General features: G+C 36.6%; 2 protein-coding genes across 2 annotated transcripts; both read left to right on the forward strand.

Moving 5' to 3' along the window:
* Positions 1–3,908: 3,908 nt before the first annotated feature.
* On the forward strand, positions 3,909–10,182 carry LOC130724251 (uncharacterized). Its single transcript, XM_057575446.1, has 11 exons — positions 3,909–4,141; positions 4,246–4,414; positions 4,526–4,567; positions 4,653–4,797; positions 5,441–5,670; positions 6,146–6,203; positions 7,202–7,279; positions 7,404–7,492; positions 7,904–7,985; positions 9,504–9,692; positions 9,791–10,182. The coding sequence occupies exons 2-11, from the start codon at positions 4,248–4,250 to the stop codon at positions 9,917–9,919; spliced, it is 1,209 nt and encodes a 402-aa protein (XP_057431429.1). The 5' UTR covers positions 3,909–4,141; positions 4,246–4,247; the 3' UTR covers positions 9,920–10,182.
* A 2,132-nt stretch (positions 10,183–12,314) lies between these two features.
* On the forward strand, positions 12,315–13,967 carry LOC130725489 (serine/threonine-protein phosphatase 7 long form homolog). The gene is made up of 5 exons (XM_057576713.1): positions 12,315–12,557; positions 12,677–13,122; positions 13,216–13,309; positions 13,407–13,709; positions 13,893–13,967. Exons 1-5 carry the CDS (start codon positions 12,315–12,317, stop codon positions 13,965–13,967), a joined length of 1,161 nt encoding a protein of 386 aa, XP_057432696.1.
* Positions 13,968–15,393: the final 1,426 nt, after the last annotated feature.

The following is a 15,393-nucleotide window of genomic DNA, read 5'->3' on the forward strand; positions in this document are numbered from 1 at the left end:
AACTCTTTAGCTCTCAGTTTCTTTTTTTATTTTATTTTATGGATCAAGCATGTTAACCGACCGTCTCAAAGCGCCACCCGGGAAAACCGCGTCCTCTGAACGGACGGTGGTGGGTCTGAATTTTGGGTGATTTTCACTCGTCGATACCGACGTTTGCGGCCCAAAACTAACCGTAACCGCCCGATGGACAGCCCTAAGGCATGCTATTAAAATTTTTACATGCAAAATTATCCCAAGATTTAATTATTCTCCCATCATTTGCGATCCAACACGCTCGGTAATTCGCATCACCGCTGCTAACTCGCATCACCCCTGCTGCAATGAACATGTTTTGATTTTCTTTCGGACAAGGTAAAGATCTCATCATGGTAAATGTATACATACTGATAAGCGCATAATTGATGCATATTATGTGTCTTTCTAAGCTTCACTATATATATTTTTGTGCTTAATTGTTATGACTTAGTCATGTTCTGACCATCCATGCTTATTTGGATTATTCATGGAAAAATGTTTAATTCTACACTTTTAGTTTCTTTGACTCTCGCTAGAACATGTTGAATCTGGAGGTAAAGTGATTCGAATGGGGCGTGTAATATATCGTTGGAAATCTAAAAGAAATCTCTACAACTTTCATGTTCAGCCAAAGTGCAGAAAATGCCTCTAGCTTGGTCATAATTGCTTTGCAGAGTTTCTTTCACTGATCCTGCGTGATTGGAACGGTCTAGACTAATTTGATCATAACATGGGCTAAAGAACTCGGAATTGAGCGTGGTCAGAGGCTACGACAAGCTAACTTGAAGTGAAACAACTTCCATTAATATATGTTTTGAAGATTCGACCTTCTACCGTGATTCACACAGCTCCGAAGTTAGCAGACCTGTCAGCACTTTAATTGGGTCAGTTGAGCAATGAATTACTTACTCCTTTTGGGCCCGGACTTACATCAGCTGAGATTGGCTTTTGAATTAGATAAGAAATTATTTTGAAACAAGTTTACTTGGAGGAGAAGTTGATTATTAGTATAAATAAGTGAGGTTTAGGTTTTTGTTAGATACCTCCTACCATCTCCTTCTCTTTAATCCTTATTTTCGTAATTCTAGCTAGTATGAGTTGCTAAACTCATTAGCTAGTCTTAGGATTTTAATATTCTTGTGTTTGCAAACCTGAGGTTCCGTTCTTAATAAATTACGTTTTTCTAATCAAGTTGATTTATGTTCTTTAACTCTTGCTTGTCTTGAAAGCTATTTTGGTTTTGGAGATTTTCGAATTCAAAGTAATTGCGTTTTAATTATTATTATCCAAGCGAGTTGGGTCAGTTAGAGGATTCTTTAACTGATGTTGACGATGAAGTGATCGTGAATATGTTCTCTAAGAACGTAGATCTGTAACGTTGATCGGTTGTTAGCTTTGAGGATTCCGTGAGCATAGATAGTTCTTGTACTTTGGAGCCGCAATCGTCAAGCTTCTTAACTTTAACGAATCATATTCCGAACGATTGTTCAGTAGAGAATCAAGGTCCCATCTCGCGATTGTAAGTTGAGATTCAACTCAAAGGCTTGTTGAAAGGTTGAATTAATCTTTTATAACCAATGAAAGTTTGTTGCACTTGAATGGTATAATCCAAGAGCTACCGTTTTCTCTTATCTGAATTAAATTTCTTCTAATTATTGCTTTGCTATTCTGCAATCAAATCAACCAAACCTCCTTTTAATTGCTTTTATTTTACTTTAATCTCAACTAATACTTCATCGAATTCTTGTGAGATCAATCATCATGTTCAACACCTTGTAGTGTATTCAAAGCATAATACTTTGAGACGCATCCCTTCGCATGGGGGATGGATATGAGAGGCCCTTTCCCTCTTGCCACCGGTCAGAGTAGTAGGCACTCAAGATCGATGAAGAGTATGATAGACATCAAAACTAAGGAACTTATACATGATTATGATTATAATATACAAGTCGTGGTTCAACTTCTCCAAAATTTACAGATCCTGATTCAATTGGTGGCATGTCATGACCCTGACATGGGTGAGATCCTCTTTAAGTTCTTCACCACTAGAATGTCATGACCGATATTGGACATGAATCCACATGCACATAATATTATTGTACTGTTTCATTTGGTGTCCTGTTTCGTTCCGCCAACACTACTAAATTGTCCCACAATTCTAGCTCTTGCCCGCATGACCGGTGTGATGCACAAGTGCTTTTTGAAGTTTTAAATTAAAATTTTGCATAACTGCGGGACATATAACACAAACAATTTATGTTTATTAGTATACAATAAAGTTTAATTTAACTAGTATTCACCGTTTTGTTTTATTATTAATAGACCATAAACATGAAATAATCGTATGCACACATGAATTGAATAATATTTGTAAACCTGATCTTAAAATTAATTTTAAGAGGTTAGTAACATGGTGTATAAACAAAGGGGGTTCAAGGTGTTTAATAATGTGATTTGCAATATCAATACAATGATAGCGCTTAAATCATGTACAAGAACCTTGTGCAACCTCTCAGGTCTGCCACACAAAGCAGCAATGCAATAAAACCCTCAATGTGTGCCCAATTAGCGAATGAAATAAAAAAACTTTTAAAATTTAGGACCAACTGATACGTTGTTGGATACTATAAAAAAAAGACCTTTTTTTTTCCCCTTTTGAAGCTATTGGAGCTCAAAGAAACAATTTTCATTTCAAAGAAAAATAAAAATAAATTAAAGATGACATTTCAAAAACATTTTTCAGGAACCTAATTTAATTTTTCATACATTGTTAGGGACCTCAAACATTTTATTTTTCTATTCCGATGTATCAAAAAGAAAAAAGGCCCCAAACATATTTTAAGCCTAAATTGATTTTCCAAGGAATAAAACTGATTTGAAAAGATATATGATGACTACGTTTAATGAGATACATATCAAAATATAAATTTTGATGTAGAATTACTTTTTGATTAAATATAATGTCAAATAAGCATTATTACATTCTATTAATCAAAATTTGTCAAGGATTAAAAAAGAAGTTTTTACTTTCAGAAACTATTTTAGATCTGAGTGTATAAGTCAGGATTCAAACATATTTAACCTCTGTCAAATTAGATGTAGAAATTTCAATGGTCTTATTTATAAAGAGATGATAAATTTATATAATTTTTAGGCATGAAATTAAACAAAAAAAATGCCTTTGAGCCATCACACTTAGTTATTTTACGATTCAGGATTGCATGTTGATCACCATCAACACTCATTATTGGAGACATATCCAACATTAGGAAACGAGTACTAAATCAAAACTATAGCTATGCTAAATTCACCCACAAGTATAGATTGTACACAAACATATCATTTGATGTCCACTTAAATCTTAACTATATGCGATATATGTGAATTAATTTTTCTCATCAAACAAATAGAATATATCGTACTCAGGCTAAGCAGGTGAACAAATCGTGAAAATTTATTCAAAATTATCACAACCAGAATAGGTTAAGTGAAATTGGTTAATAGTTATCTTCATTGCATGGTCAATGCCAAATAAATTGGCACAAAAAAAGGAAAAAAGGTTCCATTAGAATAAATTACCACGATTGGTTATTTCCACATCTCCACTTTTTTTTTGGTTACATACCACATCTCCACTTATTTGCCTTCTTTGTGGTTAATAATCATCAACGATTAGAACCTTATCGCACATAACAATATTTTACTAGTCATTTAATGCAAGTATCACACCTAATATAATTTCTAGATACCAAAAAATTCACCTTAATCAATTTCATTAAACAAAGTAAAAAAAGAAAAAAATGATTAAACAAAGAAGCAAAACGGCGTAGTTTCTAGCTCTTAATCTCAACCGTTGGATATATCCAACGATCACATCAAAGAAGAAGCTGAGAACGGCGTTCGCACCGTAGAAACATCACATTACACTTTTCTTCTCTGCCTCTACTGCGATTTTCACTCGCCGCCGTGACCACGCCGCGCTCCGCCGCTGACCGCGCCGGAGTCTAGGTTCGCCTAGTCGTGCCTCAATATTCTTGCCTCTGTTGCTATCTCTGTCACCTCTTAGAGCTGGATCCTAATTTTGGAAATATGGAATTGAATCCTTACTTTGGATGCTGAAGAACAGGTATAAATTGAATCCTCAGTACTTCTCTTACAAATTGAAATTTGAAGATGCAGGTTTACATAGCATATGCAATTGTTGATTTGTGGTGGCTGAATTGTTTGCAGTTATGGAGCATTGCCTTGGTTTTGGAAGAAAAGAAGCAGCAATGAAAGTAGTGGTGATATGGCTGATAGTTTTCAGATTCTCTGTAGTGTACTCATCATCGTCTTCGTCGTCCGAGACAATGATGCATACTAATAATTGGGCTGTTTTGGTCTGCACATCTCGCTTCTGGTAAATCAAGGCTTCTATCTATAGTTTATAGAGGAAATTTGAATTATAGTTTGCTATAAGGTTTTGGTTGTATGCCATGGTGATTATAAACGTGTTGTTTCGCTTGTTCAGGTTTAATTATCGGCATATGGCCAACACATTGTCATTGTATAGGTAATTATATGATTTTTGCAGTACTTTACTCATTTGAACATGCTTGGTAATGATTTTTACTCATGGGAAGTGATTCCTCATTCAGGACAGTTAAGCGGTTAGGAATACCTGATGAGAGGATTATACTCATGCTCGCAGATGATATGGCATGTAATACAAGAAACAAGTATCCGGCCCAAGTTTTTAATAATGAAAACCATAAACTTAACCTGTATGGCGATAATGTGGAGGTGAGTTTTTAGTATTGTATTGTTATTTCTAAAACTTTTATTGAATATAGAGAAGACCTTTATTGTTAGCTTTTGGTCTATCTTTTTTTGTTTTACATATCACAAACACTAATATAAACCATTTCTAACACATTACATTCCAAAATGTGGTTTGACACTGTAATTACTTAATTTTAGTTTCTATAGCTGCAGATTAGCTGGATGAAGCTTATCCAGAATCATGTTTTTTTCTCTTCTGTTTTTTTAGAACTGACTCTCCTTTGGAAATGTAATATATCCTATGATCTGCAAATGTTGTTTGGCATGTTGAGGACGCAACCACAAAAATGCCTCACTTTGATGTGATAAGGTGGATTTTTTTTTTTAGTATATTAAAGGAGTGGTAGAACAGTTCTAACCCATCAGATCAGCCCGTTTGGTGGGTTGGGTTGGAGTTTTCCAACCTGCTCCAACCCTTCCCTGTATGACCCGCACTGTGTTTTAACTTCAAAAAGCCCCATGTTTTATTTCTTCTCATTTAACTGTACCTCTATCTCTTAAAGTACTTAGAAGAGAATAATATACTTGTCTCTTGCTCATTGTTTTAGGGCTCTTGATATGTTGTATCTTTTAGAGGATGATTGTTTTGCCTGCAATCCCTCAGGTAGATTATCGTGGCTATGAAGTGACTGTGGAAAACTTTCTACGGGTACTAACTGGTCGTCATGAGACTGCAGTTCCAAGGTCCAAACGACTTCTTAGTGATGAAGGAAGTCATATCCTTCTGTATATGACTGGGCATGGAGGTGATGAGTTTTTGAAGTTTCAGGATTCGGAAGAGCTTCAAAGTCATGATTTAGCTGATGCTGTGAAGCAAATGAAAGAGAAGCGCAGGTATGTACTTTTTGTGACTTTTGAATTTTAAACTGGATACATGAAATGAGAAATTTTTTTTTAATGAAAAAAGTAAAATTTATCTAGGCGTTGGTAAAGACTTAATGAGAAGGAAAGATAATGATTCTTCTTAACCAAAGTACTGAACAGAAAACAACAAAGATAAAGTAGAAATCAATAGTCTTAGCCAGTCCTTCAACGTATAGACTAAAGAATAGAACTCTGACTAAACATGCTTGTCATTATTGAAAATATGGATGGTTACCTTATGATGGAGATTCCACTAGTCAAATATGGTTCAATGAGTACAGGATAATCATTTGGAAAATACTCTATGATACTTGAACACATTGTCATTAATTTATGAAGGAGTCTTACTGTTTTAGTTGGCTTTATATATATCAAGGATTGACATTTTTTCTGATCATAATCTTTTACAAAGAACTAATTTTTTGTTCATAATGGGATTTTTAAGGTTTAAAGAGCTGCTGATAATGGTGGACACCTGCCAAGCCTCGACACTGTTTTCACAGGTAGCATTACGTTTTAACTGAAGGTTTATGTTTCTAGAAAGCTGCTATGCTAATTTTTTTGAAATAATAGTGTAGTGATAATGTGATATTGAGTATTCATTGTCCAGATTCAGTTAATAGTACCATTGAAGTACAAAATGTTAGTCTCAGAGTTGATATTTGATTGAGCACCAACTGAAATTAGTGTTTCATTTGATGTTTATCATAATTTAAAACCGAATTTTACAAATTCTACGGCAAGGATGCTGTCCCAAAGTTGAGAAATTCCTAGTGAACTATGTCTGCGCTACCAAATACACACATAATAGCTACCTCTAAACTCTACCTACATTCTATACTTGGACTAGGAACACATAACTGCTATGAAACTGTCTCATGTAGTTAGATTCATAATTCCGACATGAAGGGCCTAACTACTGCAGAACTGTCTTGTATAATTGAATGCATAACTGTGCTACATTACTGCCGCATGGGAGAGTTCTACATCCTATGCCCCTTTCAAATCCCATCAGCAGAGAAGGGAGAAACATTAAAGTGATACAACGGGCTTTGGGTTTTCTTATGTGTTGAATCTCTTTAATGTTCCTCCCCTCCCTACTTTTCTGACTCTTCGATGGTTAAAAGTACAACTTTTCTTGTTTTCTTCTTTTCTTTCGGTGACCCTCTCTTCAAAAGAAGAGGGGATGGATTTTATGTTTAAAAACCCTTCTGAATCGAATTTCTTAAGGCCAATAACCATCGTGCTGAGCCACCATAGATTTATTAAAAGAATCGACCAATCTCCCACTTGGCCCATGCAGTGACCTGTGATTCAACAGTGAACTATAGGTGCATACCATACATTGAAATTATCAAGTCATCATTCTTTGTTGAATTGAAATGATCTGAGGTCATAATTGTCCACCTGAAATTTATCATTACTTATTTGATAATATGATTGCTTTTGTCTAACATTTTTGTTGTTGCTGATGGTGTTCTCCTTTTTCTGAGCTTGGCAGCTTCAATCCCCAGGTGTTTTGACAATTGGAAGTAGCATGAAAGGAGAGAATTCTTATTCACATCACTTGGATTCAGATGTATGTATGAATTCAATACTGTTATGATTCGCTCCAGTTTATTCATTGCATTTCTTCATGTTTAGATTCAGGTGCTGCATGACTAAAATTGTCTTTTGTACTCATTCTTGTAAATATAATTCAGGTTGGTGTTTCAGTTGTTGATCGTTTTACATTCTACACTCTTGCCTTCTTTGAGAGGCTGAATATGTATGACAATGCTTCATTGAGCAGGTACATGAAAACATTTTATAAGCTGTTTCAGGTCTCTAAGTATGTCATTCTTTCTGCCCAGTGTATATATAGTATGTGTGCTGTCTTTTTGCATGTTCTTTTAATTGAATTTTACAATCCAAATTTTTGTTGCAGTTCTGTTTATTAGTCTTGGCTTTTGACAATTCCCTTTAAAATCCTATTGCTGATTAAAACTTATTTGACCCATTTTGGGTAAAATAATTTTCATATTTTGCATCATTTATAAATGCACAAAACCATTACCCTCTTATTTGTTAGGAAGGTTAATAGAGAAGAGCAGCTGAAGTACACAATATTAAAATTATATTTGCAGCATGTCAAACAATGGAGTATCTTATTCTTTTGAAGGCTAGATTGTTTATTCTGGGATTTTTTGTGTTTTGTTTGCAGTCTTTTCAATTCATATAATCCAAATTTGTTGATGTCAACTGCATATTATAGAATGGACCTCTACCAGCGCCATTTAGAGGAGGTAACAAAGTTATGGGCATAATTTGAATCTTTTTCTTTTCCAAAACTTATTCATTGTTTATCCGGTGAAGAATATAATTTTCTTTATTTGAGTAGCGGTATCTTGCACATAATCAGATTAGTTGCTTTACACAAATTGTCATTACCAGACTCTGTTTGTTTCACTGACATTGCTTCATGTACAAATTGGATTCCTATGATGACATTTAGTGACTTCTTTTATAAAATCAAGCTCCAAATTTCTAGCGTATACTTTCTGTACAATGTATTTTCTTATTTACCTCCATTCAAGTGTCATATTTATTTTATAGATCATTTGGTTAAGTAGCACAAGTACCTCTGGACAGAATTTAAAACCATAAGAAATATCGTACATACATTAATGGCAGTTCGTTTACTGGTTCCTGAGACCCATAATAAAGATGTGCTATGAAGCCCTAATGCTTCAATTTTTTATATTTTTTTCAAAAGAAATAAATGCTCGATACTTTTTGGTACACCTTAGATACATTTGCGATGCAACTTCAAAAACTTGCCTTAAAGCTTCTTGTGAGGTCATGTTCTTTATCATCTTGTGAGAGGAATGAGAGTACATTCTACTCTATTCATTTTCTAAAGAGAAAAAAAAAATAGATCCTAAAAGGGCAAAAGATTTGGCTTATGTTCATTACACCCCCTAACTTTTGACTAGGAAAGATAAAGAATATACTAAAGGAGAGGCAAAGTTGTTGGGTATTATCGAAGATGTACATGATCCACTTGATGATGGCCATGGACTTATTGAATTGACAGAATCATCACTTTATGACCTAGGCTGCTAAGCATAGGAGCTATACTTTTCTTTATACTTCTTTTTGTGACTTTCTAACATTGTTTGGAAAAAATATAAACTTTTTGTTATCTGTTTAAAGTTGTGATAACGTATCTAGGCCATACCATTTCTTATGTTTTTAACTAGTCCCCATGTCCACATATCTGTGTTACATCGTCCTCATATCGTAGCAAGTATCTAGGCTCCATAGAGGATGAGCAACTTGCATGTCACAGCCTAACTGGGAAGAGTAGGTTGTTTTAATGTGTTGGTGCTGCTGTATGTGATTTAATACGCTTTATTGTCACTACACAAGTTTTGACAACATCAGTATTTTTCTCTGTGCATTAATAGTAAATGGGTGAATTTAGTTTACTGTCAAGCTCACTGCATAGAAGCTTTGCCACTTATAACTAGGCGTGTTTGTGAATTGGATTGAATTGTTCGAGATAAAATATCAATTGATCCAGTTCAATCAATTTTCTTTTAGTAACATGTTGTTAGTTTGGTTCAAAATATAAATTGGATCCAACCTTAGTGGTTTAGATTGCTTTTGGTCCTTTTATATTGAATTTTGTAATATAGAAATTCATCAACACATGATTATCCAAACTCATCAAAATACATCAAATACTTGTCCAAATTTTATACACGTCATCAATTTTGTTTGATTGAAATTGTGGGTTCTTGTTATATCACTTTTTCTAGGTACCCGTAACAAACTTCTTTGGCTCTGTAATGGAAACCATACACACTGATTCAGCCTACAGCTCCATGTCGATTAAAAAATTAGGGGGCGCTAAAACTAAATTGTCTTTGGATCAAACAATCTCCAATAATGACAGAAGAATTTGGAGAAACTCTGATGAGGATCAATTTGATAAATCAAGTGCAGAGGTGAACTTAATATACATGCCCCCCCCCCCCCCCCCTTTGTACTTGTTTTGCACTTTCGTCTAAAGCTGTAACTCACGGCGACTGGATTTACTGTGCAGGAACATCTTCAGGATACTATTCTCAGCAATGTGAATACTTTTGAAAGCGTTGATGCTTTTGTGCACTATGGCCTGCTTTTAATGCTTCCTTTGTTGGTAGTTTCCTCGTGGCTATCACATAGCAAATGATTGCAGCAATGCAATTAGGTTAGTATGCAGAGCAGAGAAGTTTCTTTGACGTCACATTTTGTGGTTGCTTGCAATGCAATTTCACACGAAAACATACAGTATTCTGTTAGCAACTGCTTTTGCCTTCTTGGTGCAGGTTTTCCCTTGGTTCTTTCAGTTCTGATAATGAATAATTTCCATGAAATTGAAATCACTGCACTGGACATCATCTAAGGATTTTTTTTGTTATATTTACAACTTTAGTGCCATATTTTTAATTATTATTTACTTGAGAGTAGTTAGTTTAAGTGGCGTGGTCCGTGGTGTTATTAACAAATTACCTCAAAAGCTTACATTGTTGGTTAAATGAACATATTGTGTTCTACATAAATAAATGTCCAAAAATTGACACATGTTTTAAACATTTAAAACATATTATTTACTATACCAAGCTTTAGAAAAAACTAACTTCAATGAAGTATGAATTTAATAATTTTGAAAATGGATTAAAGGTCAGTTTATGTTGGAACATAATATATTAAATAATGTTTTAGATTCAAGTACTGTGGAAAAAAAAGGCATCCATTTTCACAAATATTGCGCGACAACACATGTAGTTTGACAAAAAAAAAGTATTATTATGTCAAGAATCTTTTTATTTGTTACACGAGGAATGCTGTCAAGAATCCTTTAAATGATTATGTTGGCTTACGTTTTTGGCTTAGGTTTATATAAAGCATATGAATAATTCAATGAACGTGCAACCGTATCTACTTTATCTCTAGCCACTTAGCTTATTCGTTTTATTTTTTCTATAAATTGTATGAGGGTATATGTACCAAAATTTTAATTGGTTTAAATCACAAATGTTTTTCACTGATGCAATTCATGAGTCCCTAAGCGGAGTAAGAGCACTCATTAAGAAATAGAAAAGAAATATTTATTCATGAAAAATACAGTATTTAACTCATTTTTAGTGCTTGGGAAAGCTGGTATTTAACTCATTGATCAAACATATGTATTGCCAACTTTATATTCTCCCCCCCCCCCTCTTTTTCTTTCAAAGGGAAATGGTTTCATTAAGGGGTTGTTTGTTAGGAGAGAGTTAGAGAAGAGAGAAGAGAGAGAAGAGAAAGTTAGGGGAGAGATGATGAATGCAACCTTGTTTGGTTTGACATGAGTGAGGGGAGAGAGAGATAAAAACGTGGGTCCCACTGCCTTTTTTTCCTCTTCTCAAATTGGAGAGAATTTGAACCGTAACCGTGTGGTTCCCAAATCAGATTATTTTTTCATTTATTTCAACATTTCTGGCGGTCCTACAGTCCTAGAAATGTCTTCAATTTATTATTTTATATAAAAATGTAATTTTTTCTCTTTCCTCCACCTCATTCTCTCTTCTCTGTCTCTCTTCTCTTTTTATCATAGCAAACAACCTCTATCTCTACACTATTTCTCACCTCTTTCTCTCTACTCAACTTCTCTCTTCTTTACACTCTCTTCTCTATCTCTCTTTTTTACCAAACAAAGCATATGAGCCTATAATAAAAGGCAGAGATTACATTGTAAATTAGGGGTAGTGGAGAGCAAACAGGGTTCCAGGAGACACACATGTCCAACTACAGGTAGGACACCACCTGAAATTATACTTAATTTTTTATTTATTTGAGTTTTTTATACAGTTATAGGCCCACATGTATACACTTATGGGGCTTTTTTTTCTGAATGGCGTGAAAACAAATATTAATTGGAAAAAGAGGGTAAAAAAAATAAAATTTAGCTGTCTGGGTGGTTTCTGACAAGGAATTTATGCCATTCGTGAGGTTCCTTACGAATGGTAATAAGACAAATAACAAAGTCAGTACTGAATGACATGAACGGAAGCTTTTTCAGGTTGAGCAGGAGCCATTCGAGAGAATCCATGCGAATGCAAATAAGACAAGGAGGAATCTGCCTTTTTCAGTGTGCCAGGAGTTGACTGGGGAACAAGGTGCATTCGCGTGTCAGCTCGCGAATGCCTGACAGGTGCTGACTGATGGGTGACATGGTGCAGGCATGCAGGGGCATGCAGAGGCATTCGCCTCCTGCCTTGCGAATGCAATGTCGGCCATTAACTTTTATAAAATGACCCCATAAATAGCCAAGTTTGCATGCTCGAATTCACTTCTCCAACTCTCTCAATTCTCAACTTTCAAGCTTCATTTCTAAACTCTCATGACATAAGTTTGATACCTCTCAAGAGAACCTACCCTCAAACTCTCTCAAGTGTAAAAGTATCTATATTGTTGGTAATTATTTCTAACTCTATCTCTCATTCTAACCTTTCAAATATTTTAGTTTATCATTTGTTTTTGAGTCTCAAACTTTTTTTGATGCCTAATTTTCGGTTGCATGTTATTATTTCATGAAGGTTTTGTACATGGCGGATGAAGCAGTGCTAACTCTCGGTCCAAAAAATCCGATGTTGTTGGTGAAACAAAACAAACATGCATCGGGATATGTTTGGAACCAAACAAGTAAGAAAGTTTTGAAGCTGAGATTACCCCACATTCCTTTGAATGGTGTCCCTCCACAAATCGAACAATATGTTCGATTGCCTGGATTTTACGAGGTCGCTCTATGTGGTTCTCTCAAACAAGACAAAGTGTTGATATCAGCACTGGTGGAGCGTTGGCGGCCCGAGACGCACACCTTTCATATGCCGTTTGGAGAGTGCACCATCGCTCTTTAAGATGTTGCCGTTCAGCTGGGACTAAATATTGATGGACAACCTGTTACCAGGGTGACTGGTCTGATCTCGTTACTCGTGCGCTAGGAGTCACTCCACCGCGACGTGCTATTAGAGGAAGTTGTTTAAACTTGAGATGGTTAAACCAGTGTTTCGATTTTCAAAACCTAGGTGCACTTGAGCCGGCAGAAGCTGAATTTGCTGCAAGAGCATTCATTTTGCGCTTGATTGGCACTTTCTTATTACCCGACCACTCGGGATCACATGTGCCTCTAAGATATCTACTACTCATAGAGAATTTAGCTATGGCCTCCACGTACAGTTGGGGTTCGGCTGTGCTTGCAACTCTCTATCATGAGTTATGCCATGCAACCAGTTATGAACGACAAGAAATCGGTGGTTGTACTTATTTGCTCCAAATCTGGGCTTGGGAAAGGATTCCAATGACTGCCCCTGAAACCATACCGATATTGCCACTCGGCTGCCCCCTCGCAGGAAGGTATGCACGTAATTTACAAGTAGTTATATTTATTTGTGCACATAAATGCGACAAAATAAGCCGTTAATAAATACTCCCTAAATTTTATTTCAGGTGGGGAAGAAACCCAAATCGTGTTGACGTTGGTCGTCAAACGAATCAAATTGATTTGTGGCGGATCAAGCTCGACGAACTGCGAGCTGAAGACGTAAGTTAGTTATGCTTATATTATATTATTTTGATATCTTGTCTCAATCATTTTATGTTTATGTTCTTAATTTTTTTCGTCTAATTTGGATGTGTAGTTTGTTTGGAGGCCATACCTAGATCATGTTATAAATTCTCTACCGGAACGGTGTCGGCAAAGTATGCACTTGTGGAGATCAGTTGTGCCAATGATATGCTACGCCTTTGTTGAGTGGCACCAACCGGATAGAGCCTTGCAACAGTTTGGCATGTTTCAGGGGGTACCTGACCCACCATATCAAATTGATAAACTGCCTGACATAACTTTGTCAGGGAAGGAAGAGGAAGATTGGGTTACAGCCATGATGCCCTTTATACAGATGTGGGGGCAAAGACACCAAAGGACGGTTCAGCAACCCGTGGTTAATACGTTAGCTAGCCCTAACGACCATTACATGAAGTGGTACGCCCAACATTCCATTCGTTGGCTGACGCGTCAGAGTTCGACAACAGGGCAAATTGTAATGTTATATAACCTTTGCTTCTCTTTGTTCCTATGTTTGTAAATTTTGAAATACTAACTTTTTATTTATTAACTAATGTAGGGTGAACACATTCAACATGTGTGGTATGGACTTTCTGACGTTGGTCGCGGTACGTATACACCTGAGGAAATGTAAAGCCAAGCCGCGCGTTGCCTTACATTATGCCACCAACTGGACAGGATTACTGTTCCTGCCGCGTCAGTTCAACTCATGCCTACGGACTTACCACGTCCCACACATGAAGATGTACCACTTGTTGGAAGAGCAGAAGCACAGGGTTTGGGCAAGTATTGGAAAGAAGTGCATGCTCAGGATGTGACTATACATGGAGGTACTCTACCACCCCGAGAAGGTGAGTACTCGTTGTATCCTCTACATCATGGTGATGCATACCAGCAGTACCACTTTGGGGGTGGGTCGAGACAGCCTGCAAATGAGTCAGGGTCATCTGGTAGTTCCCAACACTACCAAGAGCCACAGATGCAGATGCCGGAGTCACAACCATATTTTGGCTTACAGCCATACATTCCAGACATGCATTTTGGTGAATCACAGTCACAACAATATTTTCAACAAGAGCATCATTCGATTTATGACCAGTTCAGGACACCGGAAATGCAGCACATTGATCCCCAAGGATGGAGCCCTGTACCTGGATGGGGAGGCGGTGGTGTAAGTGAAGTGTTGGATATCCCCCGAGCTTCTGACGTGTTGAATCCCCGACCATCATTCTGGAATGTTGCAGACCCAGATGCGATCAGTCATGCACAGGCTAGCTTTGTGTTTGACTTGAACCAAGCATCTGGAGTAGGAGACAATGAGTCTAACATCCAACATGGACTTTCTTATGGCCAAGGTAGCCAACATGAGAACCAAGCAGAACAGGAGGGTAGGCCATATCGAGTAGCGAGAGACACACCTTGGCCTGATTGCGGAACAGGATCCCACCGAACTCATCATTGATCTATTGTATTGTTTTTGTTAATTAATGAATGGAAGGGAAAAACATTAGTTTAATCATAAACTCATTTCTCATCTTGATCATCATAATTAATAAAACCTCATAACAGTTGTGTACTTCCACCACATCATTGAGGCAAACACAAAATAAACAAACACATAGCAAACACAAGCAACCCAAATATAAAAACAACCCTTAGACAGAAGAACAACCCTCACACACAAGAACAACATCTATCTCTGTAGCGAAACAGATTTTCGACTCGACTGAGGCTTCGTCAAGTCCATCTCATTTTTTATTAGAGTTGACCTAGGACGACCCTTCGCCCTAGCTGTGGACGGATCTGGAACAATTCGATCCCCTTCCCTTGGTGGCATGTTCAAATCATTGCCAATGGGATACCACTGTCCTTGATACGCATCCAATATGCTCTGAAGCGTATAAAAGGGTCCACCAAACTCCAATAGTCTAAACTTTGATGCATACAGGAAGCGATTGCGTGGTCACATGGATACTTGAATGTTTGAAAGCGCCCACATTCGCACGTTCTATTGTCCAACCGCAGAGACCATACATACCCATTGCGATGCCTTCGCTGGT

This window comes from Lotus japonicus, chromosome 6 (genome assembly GCF_012489685.1).
Source record: "Lotus japonicus ecotype B-129 chromosome 6, LjGifu_v1.2".
Lineage (NCBI taxonomy): Eukaryota > Viridiplantae > Streptophyta > Magnoliopsida > Fabales > Fabaceae > Lotus > Lotus japonicus.

Coding starts and splice junctions, on each gene's coding strand:
- LOC130724251 (XM_057575446.1), top strand. CDS start 4,248: ATGGAGCATTGCCTTGGTTTTGGAAGAAAAGAAGCAGCAATGAAAGTA. Junction 4,568..4,652: donor AACACATTGTCATTGTATAG/GTAATTATATGA, acceptor TTCCTCATTCAG/GACAGTTAAGCGGTTAGGAA. Junction 5,671..6,145: donor CAAATGAAAGAGAAGCGCAG/GTATGTACTTTT, acceptor GGGATTTTTAAG/GTTTAAAGAGCTGCTGATAA.
- LOC130725489 (XM_057576713.1), top strand. CDS start 12,315: ATGGCGGATGAAGCAGTGCTAACTCTCGGTCCAAAAAATCCGATGTTG. Junction 13,123..13,215: donor GGCTGCCCCCTCGCAGGAAG/GTATGCACGTAA, acceptor ATTTTATTTCAG/GTGGGGAAGAAACCCAAATC. Junction 13,710..13,892: donor GGACGGTTCAGCAACCCGTG/GTTAATACGTTA, acceptor TAACTAATGTAG/GGTGAACACATTCAACATGT.